Source organism: Bacillus rossius, chromosome 1 (genome assembly GCF_032445375.1).
Source record: "Bacillus rossius redtenbacheri isolate Brsri chromosome 1, Brsri_v3, whole genome shotgun sequence".
NCBI classification, from domain to species: Eukaryota; Metazoa; Arthropoda; class Insecta; order Phasmatodea; family Bacillidae; genus Bacillus; species Bacillus rossius.
In genome coordinates this window covers 117,373,895-117,395,073 of record NC_086330.1, presented here as the reverse complement: position 1 = coordinate 117,395,073, position 21,179 = coordinate 117,373,895, and the positions used below count along the sequence as shown (strand labels likewise).

At 35.8% G+C, this 21,179-nt stretch overlaps 1 protein-coding gene across 8 annotated transcripts in view; it reads right to left on the bottom strand.

Annotated features, from left to right (window-relative positions):
• Nucleotides 1-20,958, bottom strand: part of LOC134543001 (OTU domain-containing protein 7B-like) — a 107,554-nt gene extending 86,596 nt beyond the window's left edge. Inside the window, exons 1-2 of one of the 8 annotated variants that reach the window (XM_063387727.1) lie at nucleotides 20,843-20,958; nucleotides 704-792 (exon numbers count right to left, since the gene is read on the bottom strand). Coding sequence is in view for 3 of the 8 variants with exons in the window: in XM_063387675.1 (XP_063243745.1) it covers nucleotides 736-749 (14 nt within the window). In the remaining 5 variants the exon portion in view is untranslated. Of the gene's footprint in view, nucleotides 1-140 lie in introns of all 8 variants that reach the window. The other 7 variants (XM_063387675.1, XM_063387718.1, XM_063387683.1 and 4 more) reach the window with 7 other exon arrangements.
• Between the last annotated feature and the right edge of the window lie 221 nt (nucleotides 20,959-21,179).

Here is a 21,179-nt window from a genome sequence, read left to right as displayed (position 1 = left end):
AACTTAACATAACTATTGTGTACTATTCACTTAAACAACAATTTATTCTCTTATTCACAAATCCAAGGTTTAAAGTCATCTATCTAATGCTTTCACGTCCATAGACTTTCAAAACGTAATGGCTACAATTATGTACTTACTTTTTTTTTCAATGAGGGGTCAATAAAATTCACAGTGATGTAAAGTGCTTGACACCAGTAAGTCGCAGAGAGGAAGATAAGTGGTACCGTCTAAAATAAGATCAATTAATTCTATAAAAACTAATATTTGGCTAGTCTGGAAAAATATTTAAAAATTTATTTCCTTCCAACATTTTGCTGTAATTATACTTTATTAAGGTTTACTATATATAAACAGAAACCAATGAGTTTTGCATCTGAAAAAAAATTAACAGTGTTTTCAATTTAACAGTTTTCTTTGTACAGTCTTGGTATAAAACAAAAATAATGCAAATTTTTATGAAACCAAAATGTTTATTGTGATTAGTAGAAAATTTCTAGAGCTCATTTAAACATTTCTTTGACATTGTCCAGATGCTATTCAATTTACAATATTGAAAGCAACTGATCTGTACAACGGGTTTTTTTTTTGTTTTTACTTTCCAAGACATTTTTCTGTCTAAATAAAAATTGTGCACACAAGCGACTTGCATCTGAATATACCTAGCAGATTTTCAATCATCTGATCTTCCATGAAAACTAACCAAACATGCTGGGGAAATCTTGAGAATCTTACTTGACAGCTTGCATTAGAATTCAGCAGCCTGCATGGTTCTTCTATATATTTTGCATCCTGTGATTTCAATTTAAATAAATATGTCAAGGCAGTTAGCAAGAATACAGCAACTATCAATTAAAAACAAACTTTTCACTCGATAGGTTTAGTGTATAATGAATTAACAGTCACTTTTACTGCTTTTGTTAAGCGTTCAAGCACTAAAACCAAACTGCTACAATAAATACAATAACATATCAAAACTACATTTTCTGATACTGACCAATCAGATTTGACTTCCAAAACAAAAACTTTGACAGGACCTCAATTGCCTTTTTACTGTTCAAGATTTTTTTTTTTTTTTAACTTTTCAGAGCATGAAGAAAAAAAACATGAGCAATACTACTAGGTGGTACTAGGTACTTAGTTAACTAACATTCATTTATAGTGCAAACATTACCACATTTCAGAGTGAATTTGACAAGTGAGATTTAATGCTGGCTACGAGGCAGGATTGTAATAGGCCATGAAGATGACAAAAAGGTGAAATGGCCAAGGGCTTTTTGGCAAATTTCATTACAGACAGAAAAGGAGTGAAATGATTTAATGTAAAAAAAAAATTAAATGCAGCGGGAAAATGGGCGTACCCCAACATTTGGTAGCAGGCAAGTATCTACTGATCTGACCATTCAGCTCAACGGTTCCCCAACTTATGTTACTATGTATTTTGTAATGGTTATTACATAATTTTGCTTTGTATGGTTATAGCAAGCACCACCTAATATGTACGAGGTATTAAACTCTTCACTGTGGTAATTGTCTACTGTAGGGGTGCCACCAAAAAAAAAAATGAAGATTAGACACCAGAAAATGTATTTATTCAGTTCCTTGTTTTATTTCCAATAAGTCTGTCGAGCAGCATTCAGATATTTTCAAGAGCTTAACATCTAATTAACCATTTTGCATTCGCCTGTACAGTAACTCTGACACAGCCATGCTAGTGTCCCAGTAAATGTTGAATACTACTATTCCTGTCTCATGTGAAATGGATTTTCCGGTTAAGAGTTGATGAAAAATTAACGTAAATATTACCTGTATCATAAATATAGTGATGACATAGTTTTGTGTTGTACTTTAATAGCATAGCCGACTCTGTTTTCTCAACCTAAATAATTTTCCACCAAGAGAATATTGTTCAAAAATTACTTAAATAAAAACCAATTAGGGTGGAATATACAGTATGGTTGAAAACAGTCTTGGTCACAGCCGTAATGCACTGACATACATCCCTCTCATTTTGAAAACAGTCTCAGCCTCGTTATATTCCTAAGGATCTCAGGAAAACCAAAGGATTATGATGCCGCTAGTATCACGTAAACAGCAGGGCGGCAGCAACAGGATCAGAGATCTCTCTCATCAGTCTAAGCTACACTATTTAAGCACAAAAAAAAATAATTATGTATTTATATTTATATTACAAGTAATATTTACAATAATTATTAAGCATTTGACTTAGAAGTGTAAAGCAGGAGTCACAATGCCACAACGAACACAACACGACAGACATGACATTCTCAGTAGCCAATGAAATATAAGGTCGCAGTGACATCAACACGATAAATACGCACCCCGACGGCCCGCAAGAAGTTGATTCTATTTATAATTTTGTCATGGCATGCCATAAAACGGAAAGCAAAATATAAACCTTACAGAACTAAACTTCAAAAATATGCCTACCTGGTAAAACTTAATGTTGAAAAATGAAATTTATATTTACTTTTCGGTACACTTTAATATTTGTAGTGCACCTTGAAGTGTTTATTACATTTATTTTTAATTTTAGCATAGCTAACAACAGAATAACTTTCTGTCCCTTATTAACATAGCTACATTTTGCTTCCTTTTATCTAAAATAAACTTAACCTCACTTAGTCCCAGAGACTATTAAATGTTATATTGTTATGCACTTCAACTATCAACAGGAAATAAAGGTTTTATATAGGGCCTACACTGTTTCTAGTGGATTTTATAGACACATTTGGCTTGGCAAGACTTGCCAACAGCCATAATTAGAGTTGGTTGTGTTAATGTTGTCATGGTATTGACGTCGACAAGGGCTATGCCCTCCCTCAGCCCGATGTGCCTCACGCCACTGACGACAGTATAGTGACTACACTATTAACTGGAACAATGTAAGACACCCTCATCAGATTTGTCTTGTTGTGTTCATCATAGCATTGAGACTCCAGCTTAAGCAGAATTTTATTTTAAAAGAAGCGGGGGGAGAAGGGGTTGGATAGGGACAACAGAACCACTTAGGGGTCATTTCATGTCAAATCACCTAATTAAAATACACTATCCTGCTTCAATGTCACAGATTTTGTTCAAATTTTTATTTATGCATACATATCTATAACATGAGTAACTGTGAATTATTTTTAGAATTTTTTAATTAAAACTGTAAGAATGAGAAATTTTCGAAGCTTTCAGTTTTTGAGCGAATGATGTTCTCTGGCGATCTTCGCCAGTACACTTAAATTACTATAAAACCCACGATTTTCATGCTATCTAGCTCATTTAAATTGCAAATAAAATCTAATATTCCATACTTTGTAAATGTGAACAGAGAAGTAACAAATTTCATCACAAAAATTTTACACTGAGCATGGAATACAATTTTAAGCTATTTTGCACCTTTGCTCGCTCAATACCATAACTCAACAACCACAATGAGCACTAGCTTGAAAATTTATTTTTACATACACATTAGCATTAGGTAACTATATTTGAAAAATGAAAAGGGTGTTTTTTGTGGTTTTTAAATTATGTATTTTTAATGTATCTTACCAGGGTAATACAGTATAATATACATATTATAAAACACTATTGTGTTGCTTTAAAATACATATGGCCCAAATTTTAAGAGCTAAAATTTCCTTAATCTTGTAATGTACTATGTTTATCAGGAATATTTAATTTTATTTACAATATTAAATACAAGCAATTTATTATATAATTTTTTATTTTTATCAAGCTATCCTAGACTTTTAATTTCATTATGTTGATGCACATTTCACGCTTTTAATACTTTTCCATGCATAAAATGTATTAAGCTTTTATTCTGTTTATTAAACTAGCTAATGCACTGTTATAAAGTATTTTTAATCAACTTTGTGACTTCGAATCTCATATGCAAATCAGTAAAACCTGGTTTATTCTAAAAAAAAAAATTTTTTTGAACGTATTATAATGTTGGTCTAGCATTAATTTGTGAATGAGCTGCTACTACATCACAATTCAGTAATATGTGAGAGGGAATAATGTGTTTCCATACATTTGAGTCACCCAGTGATACTTCACTTTTATCTCTAGCTGTGCTGGCTCTCTCCTGCTGGCTAAGCAGAAAACATTTATGATAACTGTGCTGATAAGTAAACTGCTGCCTTCTTGCCCAATACTACTACACGCCCAAGCCAACTGTGGTCCCGAGAAGGGCAGTGACAGGAGCGCTAGTGTCTCAATGAGAGAGGGGTGGGGAATGAGGAGGGTTTGACAGTAGGGGAATACAGTTAGCTGTGGAAGCAAGGAGTATACACATGCGTTCATAAGTGTACGCAACATGTAAGCATGATTACCCGGATGAAACGATGGCCATGAAGCGCAGTCATGCAGTAAGAAATGTTGTGATAAGCTGAAGGTACAGTCGTATGAAACAGCGAAACACAGTGTCTACCAAGATTCACAGTGTGTACCAAAGTGTGTCACAGCATCACATCGTACAGTTTGTGTTATAATAATTATTTCACTCAGCACCATATTTAACATACATGTCGGTATACATTTGCCTATAATCAAAGAAAATATTGTTTGTGTGATTAATTAATGAAAAAATGCAAGAAACATTTCAACACAGTTTCGTGCATAGTGCACATAACAAACGCCCACTCAGCCATTTAGTTCTTCAATTCCTGATATGTTACCATTGGAATATGTGCTGCTGTTGTCCGAAAAGTCCCATTCACTGTCTGAGCTGGACTCTCCAAAGTTAACAACAATTTTCTCAATTTCGTGCTCCATTAGACAGTCACCTGTCCAGTACTCTGCTTCTGTATGTTTTACATGTAAAATAGCATTTTGCCATTCTTCTTTGGTGATGCTATTGATTGCTTCTGTTGTGATGTTTTCAATGGTACGTGATGATTGAGCGACATTTTTTCAGCAACACGTGATTTCACAATGTTCCATACATACTCAATAGCATTAAGCTCACAGTGGTATGGTGGTAATCATATTACTTCATGCCCATGTTCTTCTAACATCTCATCTATGCGAAACCTGGGAGGTGGACGTCGACCACGAACGAGCTGGAGGAGTTCACATTTTGTCATATCATTGTCATGCGGAATGTTGTTCTGTAACCATTGGATGATATCTTGTTTTCTTGTACCGGCTGTTGGTGGTTTATTTAACTGAACGGAGTGATAAGGGGCATTATCCATTACAACCAACGAATTAGCAGGCAGATTTGGAATAAGCTTGTCTTGCACCCATCTGGAAAAGTTTGCGAAGTTCATCTCGTCGTGATAATCGCCACTTTTACCTTTGGACTTGAAAATGAGATATGCACCTGGAATGAAACCTAGATCGCAACCTGCATGTACGATTATCCAACGTTGACCAGCGCTGTCATTCAAAACACTGGGTGTTTCGTTGTCTTGCCAACACTAGCTTACTGTGTACGTCGGGTGAATCAAGGTTTCGTCAATGTACACAAATGTTTTTTTCTTTTCACCAGCCTGCTCATTTGCTTTCATTTGACGTAAATATTTGCCCCTACAAGCAACAATGTCATTGCGTTCCATTAATATTTTCCTTTAATTCTTGCATTTTTTGAACCGGAAACCCTATTTATGCAGGATTTTTCTCAAAGTTTCTTTTCGTCCAGGGAAATTTATTTCTTCTTGTAACACTGTAAGAAGCTTATTAAGTGTTGGACCCTCTTCTTTCACCGTATAAAACTGTTGCACGGTGCGCCATATTACCCCAAGGTCAAACTCATCAACCAATATCTTGTTACTACAGTAGAACCCCGATTATCCGTGTTAATGAAGGGGACGAGTGAGTCGGATAATCGAAAATCGCTGTTAGCCGAGTCATGCTTGCCTCAAAGGTCATTAGCCCACAGACAACCATCTGTGGACATTCGGAGATTACATATAAATAACGACCCTAATCTCGGGAACCGTGAGGGGTCGTATCTATTCTCCGTTCACTCTTAGCTGAGTTTTGAAATAAAAAAACACCGTCGTATCACTGCGCCGCGTCAGCTAGTGATAGGCTGAATTTATCTTGCGTGCCAAGCACTAGTTGCAACACACACAAACTTCAGTACAGTCGGTGCTAATAAAATAACGGAGAAGTAATATAACAGGAAAATAGTGCCGTGACCTTTCACGACACAAAAGGAAACAATGTTTATTTTTTGAATAATCGATAAAATAGCACCGTAACGTAAGACAACAATATGATAGTGTTACGATTTGGTACACACCTAATCACTATCTGGCAATGGTGCTATCCCTTCCAGACTTGAGTCAGACTTACCACCACTATCTTCGTCACTACTGTCGTCACTGTCACCGAGAGGAATGATTAATGGCCCCAACAGCGTGACACATTCACAGTGAGGAGTTGAAGTGGAGCGGTTTGCAATTGAAAACAAAGGAATTCGGTACAAACTTTTACAAAAGTTATCTTAAGAACATTATAAAACTAGATGTTTAGAACTTTGAACACATTTTAAGCATTTTAAGGAAAATATGTTAAGTCTTCTACAGTTTTTTAAAGAAGTCTGTTACTTTTTTCTGTCGCGACTTGTTTATTTTTCGTTTGAAGTTTAATCTTACTTTTCTTAATGTAAGAATATCTGAGAACTCACTATCTTCTTCCTGTTCCATAAACTGTAAAAGTGTTTCTGTTGACTCTAACGCAGTTTGCAGATTCACACGTTTTGCTGGAGTCAAATCTTCCCCGTCGCCCTCATCACTTGAACTGACATCGGCGGCCGCGCATGTGTTCGAACTGACAATGTCGTCATCACTTTTAATTTCATACCCAGGAAGCAAGACGGCAGTTTGTAGCCATTCCTCTATGTTTTCTTCATCAACATGAGCAAATTGCTCATTGTTTTTTATAGTCGATTGAAGCGACTCAGCAAAGTTTTCCGTCTCAATGTCTTCTTTTTCAAAGCCGTGGAAGTTATCAGCTGAACCTTCAATGTCACAATACAACTTCCTCCAAGATCTGACTATGTTTACTTTCGAGACCATTCCCCACGCCTTAACAACAAGATAAATTGCTTCCTTTAAGTTCATGTTTTTCCAAAACTGAACCATTGCCCTATCTTCCTCCAGCAGTAAGTTTAAGAGTTCTCGTCGGTAATGCCTCTTTAATGTTACAATAACACCTTGATCCATTGGCTGAATGAGCGCAGTCACATTTGGAGGCAAATAGGATACAAAAATATTCCCATCTGCTGATTTCAACTCGTTTTCATTTGGATGAGATGGTGCATTATCTAAGAAAAGCACTGCTTTGACCGGCAAACCTCTTGACTTCAAAAATTCAGAAACATGTGGTATGAATTTGGAATGGAACCACAGTTTAAAAATTTCTCGAGTCATTCAAGCAGATTTATTGTGATAGTAATCAGCTGGAAAATATTTCATTTCCGTGCCCTTAAATGATCGTGGCTGTTTTGCTTTCCCGACACACACTAATTTTAGTTTATCTTCTCCACTAGCATTAGCACAACACATGATTGTGATTCTCTCTTTACTCGATTTGTGGCCAGGCGCAGACTTTTCTGCTGATGCTGCAAGTGTTTTACTTGGTAAGCACTTCCAGTACAAACCAGTCTCGTCTCCATTATACACTTGGTCTGGAACTAAGTTGTGTCTGTCAATAATCCGCTGGAACTCCTTTTTAAATGTGCTTGCCCCTTCGGTATCGCCGCTAAGTTTTTCAGCTTCCAAGGACAATTCTCTTATTCCATGACGATCTTTAAATCTTGCCAACCAACCTCGCGATGCACTGAATTCTTCTGTCAGGCCTAGTTTTTTCTTAAAAATTTGAGCCTGCTGTGATAAAATTACGCCACTTAGTGGTACACCCTCCGACCTTTTCTGTTGAAACCATTCAAACAAACAAGCGTCCAAGCTGCTAAATGTGGATTCTTTCATCGTCTTTCGTTTATTTAATCCACTTGAAGTGTCAGCCTGTGAAGCAAACTGAAGGATTTTTTCCCGATTTTTTATGATGTCGCGCACTGTTGTGTTACCGACATCAAACTCAGTCGCAAGTTTTGCAATCGTTTCTCCACTCTGAAATCTTTCTATAATTTTTGTTTTGCTGTCGATTGACAGTACCACTCGCTTTCTTTTCTGTTCATTTGATGACATGATGAAATGTTACGCTCAACACTTCCGCACAACACTACGGTATAATCCGTCGGAATGCAGATCACTGTTACAATACATAAAATTATCACCACCTTCACGCTTCAACAACGTACACTAATGGACTGTCTCCATGCGCCGGGTAATCTCTGTGGCACGGCGCCGTGCTACGCGCGGGAGTGTACAGTCCGGTCATGCGGACGTGGAATCGCGCACCGGTGTATAATCTATTCACGTAACACGGAACACAAAAATAGTATGTACATACGTATGTATCGACTAGTATTTTTTTTAACTTTCTTTGTATATAAACATGACTGAGTCAAAAGTACTTTGCCCAACATACATTTTGCAAAGTATTTTAACATTTACATACATATTGAGTCATTGGTTATATGTAACTAAAAAATTGGACATGATGGACATAAATCGCGGTTAATCCGCGAATCGGATGATCGAGTCGCGGATAATCGGGGTTCTACTGTACTTGCTTTTCCTTTCTTTCCTGGTGTGCGCAAAATTCCCCCACTGATAGCGGCTTCTTTACTTTCTTTTCTAATTTTGCATATTGTTCCTTTCATTTTCCCTGTCGCTGCGGCCGCACGCTTTGTTGCATTACATAATGGATGGGTAAGTTTGCCTGATGCCTTCTCCTGATCACAAAATGCAATCACATTGCTAATCACTTCCCTGCACTGGCTATGTATAGTTTTGTGTTTTGTTGTACTGCCCGATGCCATTTGTCAATACACGTTATATTACAGTCACGCACGCTTCGAAACCTTGCTCCGCTTTCAAAGGATCCGTGAAATACTTGAACAGCGATATTCCCGTATCCGCGCACAGTGTCGTGACTTATGGTAACAACTCTACTTGCCGTCCCACCCGCGACATGACGCGCTTCGACCCTTGAGGCGGACTAGGGAAAGGGAGGGGACAGTGTGGTGGAAGGGATGACGGCGGAGGGAGGGGTGCGTCTGACATTGGGTAGTTCACATTTTTCCCGGGACCACAGTTGGTTTGGGCATGTAGTAGCTAGTCTCTCACTGGCTTCTAATGTGAATAGGTTGTAAGTCCAGAAGTTATGAGTTTCAGAGTCTTAACGGAGTATTTCACAGTTTTCTAGTTGCTGCGCACATCAGTTTAAAATAATGAACAAGTGCTCAGTTGGCCTGCATCTCCAAGAAGACTGCTCACCTCACACAGAGAGTAAACAAAAATGTTTCATATGCTTTTCTGAATTTGGTGAAAGAGAACAGGAACTTTTAAGGTTAAGAACTAATTGTCACAATATTGAAAACTTATGTTACCAGCATAGGTGTACATTTCTTACAACATTTGAAGATCGCCAGAGAATTTGTTGTGACCCATTTAAAAAACACAACAAAAATGTTAGAAACTGTCTCAAGGATGTTTCAGTTTCATTTTCAAAAAAATATCAGACCACGGTGAAACTTTTACCAGGCACCAAACTTTGTATAACCTGTAGAAAATTAGTAGTGTCTGCGACTAGCAACAGTGATAATGTTTCAGACAGTGACTATGATCCAGATACCCCTTCTCAGGTCCTGGAAAAACTGAATGAAAGTTGTAAACTAATTGGTTCTTCTCCAGTAAAAGTTACTAAAAGGAAGCAGGAGGAAATAAGTGCATACTTGAAAAGTAAGGCTCAGCGTTTATTAGCTAGTTTTACAGAAACAGCAAGTAAAGCTTTTCCCATTGAAGACTCTGTAAACACTGCCAGTGATTCAAGCATACAGTGTAGTGATTGCAGTTGCCTCATGGATAGATTAAGAGAAAAATTTAAAACAAATGAAATTATTGAAAAACTTCAAATACTGACACTTGTCCCGCAATCTTGGAGTATTCAACAAACTGTTCATTTTTTTGACACAACTGAATATATGGTAAAAAAAAAGGCTAGAAATGTTCTAGAGAATTATAGAGTTTTAGGTAGTATAGACAAAAGGAAAGGTCATCATCTAAGTGAAAAGTTAGTAAAGAAGGTGAAAGATTTCTACTATGACGATGAGATAAGTAGAGTTTCTTCCAACACAAAAGACTGCGTGTCTGTACCAAGTGAACACGGGAAAATAGAATTGAAAACAAAAAGGCTAATTTTGCATAATTTAAAAGATGTTTATTTGTCTTTTAAAGAACAAAACCCTAATGATAAAATAGGTTTTACTAAGTTTTGTGAATTGCGTTCAAAAGAATGTGTAACTGTAGGCATTCGTGATATTCATTCAGTGTGTGTGCGTACCTATCACCAAAATGTGAAATTAATGATGCAGAGTATTCATTTAAACATACCATATCAAGAGCTCCTGCATACATTGGTATGTGATATTAATTTCAGAAGAATGCATGCTTCACACATGTCCTAACTGTCCAAATGCGTCAGTACTTCGTGAGTACCTTATGCAATTAGAAATTTTTGAAACAAAAGACATTATTGTTTTCAAACAATGGATTCACACTGACCGTGAATCGCTTGAAACACTGACAAAGTCTGCTGATGATTTTGTTGATCTGCTAATAGATAAATTGGTGGTTTTGACTAAACATCATTTCACAGTCAAGTCGCAAAGTCGGTAGCTACCTAAAGCAAATAAAAATTAAATTAGATAGAAACTCTTGCGTCATTATAGCTGACTTTGCAGAAAATTACACCTGTATTTTGCAAGTTGCTGCACAAGGTTTCCATTGGCAAAACATTCAAGTTACCTTACATCCATTTGTTGTTTATTAAACTGATAGTGATGATGTCTTGAAGTCAAAATCATTGTTCATAAGTGACTGCCTTAAGCATGACACCACAGCATTTTTCACTTTCCAAAAGTCATTATTACAGCACTTACGAAGAGAACTACCACATTTGAGTCATGTATTTTACTTCATTTATGGTAGTGCTGCACAGTACAAAAACTATAAAAATTTTATTAACTTGTGTTTCCATCAAGAAGACCATGGTCTATCTGCTGAGTGGAGCTTCTTTGCCACCAGCCATGGCAAAAATGCATGTGATGGAGTGGGTGGTACAATCAAACAACTGGCTACAAGATTCAGTCTTCAGAGAACTGTTAACAGACAAATTTTAAACTCTGAGGATTTATTCAAATTTGCTACAGAAAATATAAAAAGAATTGAAGTTTTTTACACATCTGTGGTTGAAATAGAGTACATATAATGAGAAATTTCTTATCGAACGATATGCAAATGCAACATCCATTACAGGCACTAGAGAAAATCATTACTTCAAACCTACTGATGAAAACACTTTGATTGTTAAACGAGTTTCTGTTTCTGAAAAATCTTTTACAGCAGTAGTTGGTGTACAGAAACATGCAGAAGTGGTGAATATTCTTCCAGAGAAATATTTTGCGGTTAAATATGAACAAAAGTGGTAGGTAGGTAAAATACTTGAAGTGTCAGATGTTGAAATAGATTCTAAAATTCAGTTCATGCATCCTTGCGGTCCTTCGTCAACATTTCACTGGCCATTTAAGGATGACTGCTGCTGGGTGCCTTATGAAAACTGTATTAAAGAAGTTCAAGTTCCTTCAACATCATCATCAGGCAGGACATATGCACTACAACCCGATGAACAGAAAATTATTGAAGAATTGGCATACAATATGACAGAGTAGTGAGATGTGCATATAGTCTATAAACACTAAGTAACATTATCTGGACCCAGTACGAAGTTACTTTGGTAAGTTTCTTTGCAAAAAAAAGCCAGATTTGTATTTAGCATAAACCCAATTAATTTTAATTTTTTTATGTGGCAATTACTTTGGATTTGGGCATTATTACATACCTCAGTATTAAAAATTTTAAAATTTAAAAACCACAAAACACACCCTTTTCATTTTTCAAATATAGTTTACCTAATGCTAATGTGTATGTAAAAATAAATTTTCAAGCTAGTGCTCATTGTGGTTGTTGAGTTATGGTATTGTGCTGGAAATTAGGAATTTTGACACGTTTTTTTTCTTCTAATTTTATTATAATTTTAAATTATTTTTGGAAATTTTATTTGCTCTATAATTTGGTTACTAAAGGGCGATTTACTTTTTGTTAGTCTGGTGTACTCCTTTAAGTTAAACTTTGTGCCAGTAGTATGAAGCACCTTTCCCAGAGACGTATCTGATATTTTGCAGATCTAATACTTTGTTGGCTGCCCGCTTAAAATTTCCCTCGCTTACAGGCACGTCCCAGGCCTGTAACGTTACTTCACTTCATGACTAAAACCGCCTACAGCAGCTCTGGACGAGCTGTTACCATTTCTCAGAGACGAGCTGACCATAGCCTTTACTGTCACGAATACGTATTAGGTTCTCTCCTCGAAAAGCACGTCATGGACGCTCATTCTCAGCGTCGTTGCACTTTTGTTCACCCCCCTCCTCTCTCGGTTCTAAGAATTCGCCTAAGACCAATGACCGGTCAGAAACCCCAGCAGACAGCGACCGTCTCCAAGGACGCCTTGCATAAAAAATGTGTGTGCCAAGATGGACCACCCCGCGACACCTAGCGGCAAACTCGCTAACCGCCCAGCCAACTTACCCTGTAGGCCGCCAGAGTGTAGCACCTACTGTCCCTTTGACCCTTGGTTTAAGCAGACGCCTTCGGCGAGTCGATTCTTTTTATTTCAGACACCTCTCAACAGGTAGCACTAAGGTCGGCCAGTGCTACCAACTTCGAGACATCAGTCAGAGTTTTTTTATGACGCCCACTCGGGGAACTTCGGGACCTTTCGGTCCGGACTCCCAGCCCCCTCCCCTCCACTTTTGATTCAAGATTTACTTTTAATTACGAGACGCGGTTCTCCGCGCTACACTTCACGCCGCGACTGCAGACGGACCGTTTGATTATCGGCGAGTCGACGAGACACTGCAAGACTTCCGTCCGGCCGCAACCGACTATGTAGTCGCTTAAATAAGGGCTGCTATCCCTATAATCTTCTTTATGTAGTTTAGTCCATCTGCATAGTACAAAGTGTGATAGTTAGTTTTCTGTTAAATTATTTCTTTTGAAATGGTAGAAACGACCGCGCCAACCGCGTATTCGCGGGATCCAGTTCCTGGCTGGCGACGCATCTGTAAATAGAAGCCAACTCCCCTGTCTGGTGAGTGACGATCTGCGACTTTCCTCAACCTCCCCTTAACTTTTCCGGGCATTTTCTGCCCCGTATACTGTCTGTGTACAAGTTCTAATCAGTTTTGATTCGGACTGTTCCAGACAGGGTCCGAGAGCCGGACGCCGAATTGGCATTTTCATCTCCCTTCCACAACAGGACACAAGCGCCCTGGCATCATGTTCCCGCGTGATCTCCGGGAAACGAAGCCGCGACCTCCGGTGCTTCTGTATCTTTTGGCCCTTTTTTGAACTTTCTTTAAATTATGCCGTCAAACAAAGTTAATCATACAAACATAATTTCTGGACTTTATGTACATACCTCAACTGGGATAGTTTTAATATATGGGTTTTTTTTTTATGGTTTATGTATTTTTAGTAAATGAAACTTTTGATAATTCCATGTACGGCCGGCCAATAATTTTTTTTTGAATATACCTAAGAGCTGTTTAAGAATGTAATTAATATTGTACGTTAATATTTTCTTGTATCTGTTATAAGTTTCCTCAGTATGGAGTAATTATATTTCAGACGGAATCACACCTTGTTTTTGTTCGTTTCTAATAAACTGGTGAAACCTAAAGATCCACCCAGCAAGGCAAAGATGGTGGTCAGACCGTGGTTGGCTGCTACAATAATGATGGCAGTTGGCATGGTTTGAACCTTGCTACAGTATTGAGCGCGAGCAAAGGTGCAAAATAGCTTAAAATTGTATTCCATGCTCAGTGTAAAATTTTTGTGATGGAATTTGTTACTTCTCTATGTCCACGTCTACAAAGTATGGAATATTAGCTTTTATTTGCAATTTAAATGAGCTAGATAGCATGAAAATTGTGGGTTTTATAGTAATTTAAGTGTACTGGTTAAGATTGTCAGAGAACATTATTCGCTCAAAAACTGAAAGTTTCGAAAATTTATCATTCTTCCAGTTTTAATTAAAAAATTCTAAAATAATTCACAGTTACTCATGTTATAAGTATGAATGCATAAAAAAAAATTTGAACAAAATCTGTAACCTTAGAGCACATGGCTCTAGGTGATTTGACATTAAATGACCCTTAGGCTACTGTTTAAACTGTTTTGCTTTCAATTTCTTTCCTTTTGTTTGTGGGAATGATACATTTATTTTTATAACTTTTTTTAGGATTTCAGGTTGTACCCAAGCATGGCAACACCGAGATACAGCACAGAAGAACTTAAATTGTTAATTACAATTGAGTTTAGAAAGTATTTGAATGTGCTTTAACAGGATCATTAGAAATAAAAAAAAAGGAACTTAATAATAAATCTTTATTTATTTTTATTTGAAAATTCTTTGCTGGGGAGACAACAATTATTGAGTGTTACAAAAATTCCGATCACATGAGGGGAGAAGTTAGGTACGTGGTGGGGAACCGGTAAAGGAGAATAGGTACATCAGCGGCGATGCCACTCAAATGCATGCACTAGTGGTCAAATGTGAAGATGCCAAAAAGAAGGGGGGATAGGTATGTAGCGTAGCGTGCTATATGCTAGTTGTAATGGCCGGAAGGGGAGACAGCAGGGGAAAGTTAGAAAGACAAAGTAGTGATGCTACAGAATTCTCATAATGCTGCTTGTGTTTGTCTACTCCTCAGTTTTCGTAACAGCCAACGATCAATGCTACCATATTTTATTTCATTTTTCATTTTAGATCATGCCCACATCCTTACTATTCTAATTATCTCTTATACACTAAAAAGAATACTAATAATTTATCTCTATCTATACTTGATAAGCAAAAAGTTTTACTTCTGTCGCACGTGGACTACATGCACATAGTTTTTTTTTTTATTTATGTTGTCTTTATAAGTCTATAGTAGTGTTATTAAATTGGTTGATTTGTCAATTGCCGCACAGAGCCATTCCATGTCAAATCAACCAAGGCCCCAACCCGACCTTCTCAGATTTGTCTGAAATTTGGTATGGTGGTAGCCCTATTAAATAGTACCATAGAGTAATTTTTATTTTATTTTTATCCCTTCTGGTTTTTTAGTTGTACAATTCCAAACATTGCCAAAATTCAGGGTTTTTTGTTCGCGAGCAAATTTTTATTTATTTATAGGTTGAGTTCTAATAAAGCTGGAACAGTGAAAATAAGCTCATTTTTGAGCTTATTTGATGGGCTTTAATTTGATATACAACATAAAAACATTTTTAAAAAAATTCTCTTTTCAAAAACTTTTTAAAAATTGTATATACTGGTTTTTAAAAACCTTTACTTTTAAAATTCTGAAAAAAATATATGTTAAAGAAAAACATACTGACTATGAATGCTGAAAGTTTTATTATGGGATGCCAATGGGATCATATTAAAATACAATTTCATGTAAAAGAGTGGGTCACTATTTTAACCTGCTGCTGTAAGGTTAGTAAATTTGCGTTGGAATAGCAGTAAATTCAACAATAAAGTAGGCCTTGAAGTAATTTATAATATCAACTACCTAATATAATTAATAAGTATCTTTTATTTTGGAAAACACTAATTGTTTGTGGTTTCATAAGCATATTTTTCAAAACAGTTATGTAGTTAAAAAATTGTATTGTAGCATATAAACAAGTAGGATAATTACCAATTCTGACTGAACTGCACTGCAAATTGTTTTAACTGTTGCAATTGAACTGTTTGATGATTCACATTATTTAGCACATATAAAAAAATATTAGAACACTATATGTAAATATTGTACGGTTTTGAAAATAGTTTACACTGTGCAAATCATCTATCAGGTTGGGGGTTGAACTCATTGAATAAGTCTCGAGCATAGGAGCATTTCACAATGCGAAAGGGTGTATGTTCTTCCAGTGGCAGTTTTTGGATTTAATGTTGCCCTAACATCACTGCTTCTGATTTGTAAAATGTCAAGATGGCGAGGAAATGAGAATGATGCTGCTGGTCCATGTGGATGCAAAAAGGTAACCTCAATCTCATCATTTTCTTCACTTTTATCAAGTACACATGCCATCCACCAGTGGTCATCATATTTACAGGCAATATAGCCACCATGGGTAAATATGTAGTTGGGCGGTATTTGCAAAAAAAAATGTTAAAAATCTGAAAATACCTTTATTTTATGCTCTTCAACGTCCTCTTTTCATTAAAAGTGGCGGAGGTAAGAAATTCCAAATACTTTAGGAGATATCGAATTTTTAAATTTCATCATATGTAGTTGAGCGGTATTTGCGAAAAAAAAACGTTAAAAATCCGAAAATACCTTTATTATATGCTCTTCAACTTCCTATTTTCATTAAAAGCGGCGGAGATAAGAAATTCAAAATACTTTAGGAGATATCGAATTTTTTAATTTTGCAATACAAGACCTATGGAACCATTCAAGCGACGCCATTTTTTGTTATTTTGCAGTGTGTTCGTGAATACGTGAATCGTCAATGCGTAATTAATAAAATGGTTGATTAGGTCAGGTCAGTTACATTATTAATACTTTCAAACTAAGCCGACATTAAAAATAATGTGAATTAATTTTAATTATTCTTTAGTTTTAAATTATTTATAATGTAACTGACCTTACCTAACAAACCCGTAACAAAGGATGCACAGTAACAACTCACGTAAATTTTTTTTGTTATTACTTGCGCAACAATATCAAAAACACAAATAAGACTTTAAAATTAGAAACGTTAAAAACTCACCTAAATTGGAGGCGGTAATTAAACACCGTTTTAAACAATAAATGAACTAAATAATCACGTATTGGTTCGTTTGAATTCTGGCCTATCACGAACAATCACGCGACATCATTATCCAATAAAAAAAGTAGATACTCGTACCTCGTACGTAAACAAGAAACAATGTTAACCGCCACATCACGGCACTGGTATTGTGATGAAATTTAAAAATTCGATATCTCGTAAAGTATTTGGAATTTCTTATCTCCGTCGCTTTTAATGAAAAGAGGAAGTTGAAGAGCATATAATAAAGGTATTTTCGGATTTTTAACATTTTTTTTCGCAAATACCGCTCAACTACATATGATGAAATTTAAAAATTCAATATCTCCTAAAGTATTTGGAATTTCTTACCTCCGCCACTTTTAATGAAAAGAGGAAGTTGAAGAGCATAAAATAAAGGTATTTTCGGATTTTTAAAAATTGTTTTCGCAAATACCGCCCAACTACATATTTACCCCACCATGTGTTATTTTACTGAAGGGTACAGGATCAGTGTCTAAATCAGTAACCAGCACAACTTCACTTTTGTCTGAGTTAGAGTACAGTTTCGTCTTGATTTTGTTTTTTGTCAGAGGAATGTAAGATTGCAACTTCTGGGTTCCAATGATTGGACAACATTTGTCAAATCTTTCTTTGAGGCTGAGTTCATGTCTTAAATGGTCTTCTGAAGTAGAGAACTGAAAGTGAATGCCTTTAATATTTTCTTTAGCAAACAAGTAAAATTGTTCAGGGCTCAGGATCTGGTCAGAGAGAGGTCGTTGAAGACTAGCACGAGCTGTTAGTCTCTTGACAGTCCCACCCACACCATCACTGGCTCCTTTTCCATGGGCAGTAGCAGAAAAATGCCATTCAGCATTGATTCCAAAATCATCTTCATGATGGCATAAATTAATTTTTTTTTGTTCTTATACTGAGCTGCTGAGCCGTCTGAAAAATAGAACATTTTGGTAGGTTTCTTACCAAAATATCCAGTTAAAAAGTCAATTAGGCTAAATATGAATGGAATAGATGTACTGCAACTGTGTCATGGGTCAGATATTACAACATAACTCATATGTTTGATTTCATTATCATCATTGTAATAGGCAACAAAAGGGTGGACAGTTGCTTGAATGTTCGTCCAATGGTTACCTTGGACCTCATCTTGTATTATAAATGTGTAATTTTCTGAAAAATCAGTAACTACCAAAAACTCTCCTACCTTGAGGTCACACTTTGTGTTTTTTTGAAAATAAGATTGTTGTGTTGCAATAAAGGAGTGTCGTTTCAGCAAGTCCAACTTTTCAATCAAACAATCGATAAACTCTTTTGTTGTTTGTATCATCGTTTCTAAAGAAGTCCAATCAACTGTAACCCACTTTTTGTAAGTTATCTGGTCAATGTTGTTAGAGTCTAGTGTTGTTTCGAAAAACTCTCTTTAAAGTCCAGACCCAGGACAGAATTCACACTCATTGAAGTAGCAGCAAGGCAAAGGGGCATTGCACATAACTCTAGCAAAACAATGCTTGTATATTACTTCTTCTCCGGTTAATTTGTATATTCTGCAACCATCCAGCATAAGTTTGAAGTTCTGATGTGTTGTACAGACACAAACACAGTGCGTGCCACTTCCACCTGCTAACAAACCGTTTTTAGGCCTTAGTTCAGCAAATTTTGAGAAACCTATTTGAACATCCGTGAACGGAGCTTTAAACTTTGCATAAATTTCTTTTAGGTTAGTTAATACTAATCTTTTTTGTACTTTTTTTCCCCATCCATTATTCTTGCAACAAAGTTGCTTTTTCCAGGCATGGATCTACTAATGTCATCAGTGCAATAAAAGTTTTTCACCAATTCAACAGTTGTTTTATCAAGGACTTTTCCAGGTTTTGGGTTGGGTGATGACAAAATTCCATTCTCTTTAACTAGCTCTTTAACTTTCCTGACCATATACTAGTTTGAACATGAAAACTCTTCCTGAATTTTTGCTACTGGCCAACTTTTAGGTAAAACTGTTAACACTGTTATTTTCTCACTTCTGGAAGAACAATTTTTGAATTTTTCTTTTAACTGAAGAATAATTTCAGATTCAGATGTGTTGGCTTTTTTCTTTTCTGGCGATACATTAAGTTCTCTTTTTACTGCAGAGGATAATTTTTCAATTTTAGTTTTTGAATACCCAGTTCTTTTCAGCTAAGTTAAACACTTTTTCTTAATAGGTGTCTCACCCAATATTTGCAAAGAGTTGTTCAAACTGTCTACAAAAACATCAGTTATAACGTTCTTTGTTGTGTCTTCAGAACTTTGAGAGCTCTGGGATTCTATATCTAATTCTGGTTGAGGCCTAGTTACAATTTTTGATATTTTTTTCTTCTGCATATCACAGACTTTTTGAGTCAGCACTAAAGAAGGTAATTTTTTGATCATACGCTCATTAACATTTCGTAGGTTCTTCTTGTGATTGTTATGGCCTTTCTGACTGAATGGATTACAGCATAATGCAGAAATTTTCGGCATTGTGCATAATTTACTATAATACAGTGTTCTATTGTAACTGAATCAGAAAATAAAATAATAAACACAAAACATAAAGCTAGTAGTTTGCAGTATAAGCCTAGACTTATAACTAATACTCAATTGTCCATAATACAGATAACTAGCCTACAAATTGCTGCATATAGTATATTGCCATCACATTTAAACTAAATTTGCAGTAAAAAAAATACTTTAATCTTATTTACCCTATAACTACAGGGAGAGTAGAATAAGAACAAAATAAGCAGTGAATTCCTATGATAAAAATAGCCACTCTACATAAAATTGTATTTTAATATGATCCCATTGGCATCCCAAAATAAAACTTTCAGCATTCATAGTCAGTATGTTGTTCTTTAACATATATTTTTTTCTGAATTTAAAAGTACATTTTTTCAAAAACCAGAATATACAATTTTTAAAAAGTTTTTGAAAAGTGATTATTTTTTTTTTATGTTTTTATGTTGTATATCAAATTAAAGCCCAGCAAATAAGCTCAAAAATGAGCTTATTTTCACTGTTCCAGCTTTATTAGAACTCAACCTATAAATAAATCAAGATTTTATTGCGAGCAAAAAAAAACATAATTTTGACCATGTTTGGAACTGTACAAATCAAAAACTGGAAGGGATAGTAATAAAATAAAACCTGCTCTATGTTAGTATTTACTAGGGCTACCAACGTACCAAAATTCAGACTTATCTCAGAAGGTCGGGTTGAAAACAGTATTTTTTTTTTGGTTGATTTGACATGGAATGACCCCACAACTTACACAAACTAAACTTTAAAAACCTTTGTAGGTCGCGAATTATGAAATATTTATTTGCAGATAATGAAAATCAGAGATAATTCTTGCATAAAAAACAATTAAAAATAGTCCATTGTAAGTAAACACTGAAACTACATACCAAAACACTTTGCTTTTGAGTAGGTGGAAAGCAGCAACACCTCTTACTTAAAACAAGGTGACAAACAAAAATTGGATACAATTAATAAAAATTATAAGGAAACACATTTCGGCAACATTCCACTTACAAACAAGTAAAAAAACAGCCGTAACATATGACAAATACTTACGAAAACAGTACTTAATTGAAATTTTTTTAAGCATTAACTATTTGCCATTCTGGGCGCCGTACTCTTTTTGAATTATAATCGTAATGCATGCAAATCATAACATCCTCCAACGTCCTACTTTTAAAATTACTAAATACAAATTATAACCTTGGCCCAAATGGGTCATTTAACTTTTACAAAACACATGCCACAGGTAAACACTAAGGTGCAAAGAACAAAAACACATATAAGGATACATAATCAATATGAAATTAAATATAAGAATTAAAGGATTATAAACACAAAATACAGATATATTACTTTAGCGATTAATCATACATACTCTAAAAGTGAAAATATAATAAAAAAATATAAAAAAACCATAGATTAAATATTAAGTGGATCGTTTATTTCTCTTTGTTGCGGGCCAGTACCCACAAGGAGTGTGGAGACGTGGTGGACATCCCTCGGTAGTGTTAATGTTTAATGGTGTTTCTCGGCACCAGCTCTCTCGAGAAGAGCAAACTCGAAAAGGCAAACAGGTCGCAACCATCTGGCCGCGTAGTTGGCCGAGCGAAGTCGTCAATACTGGAG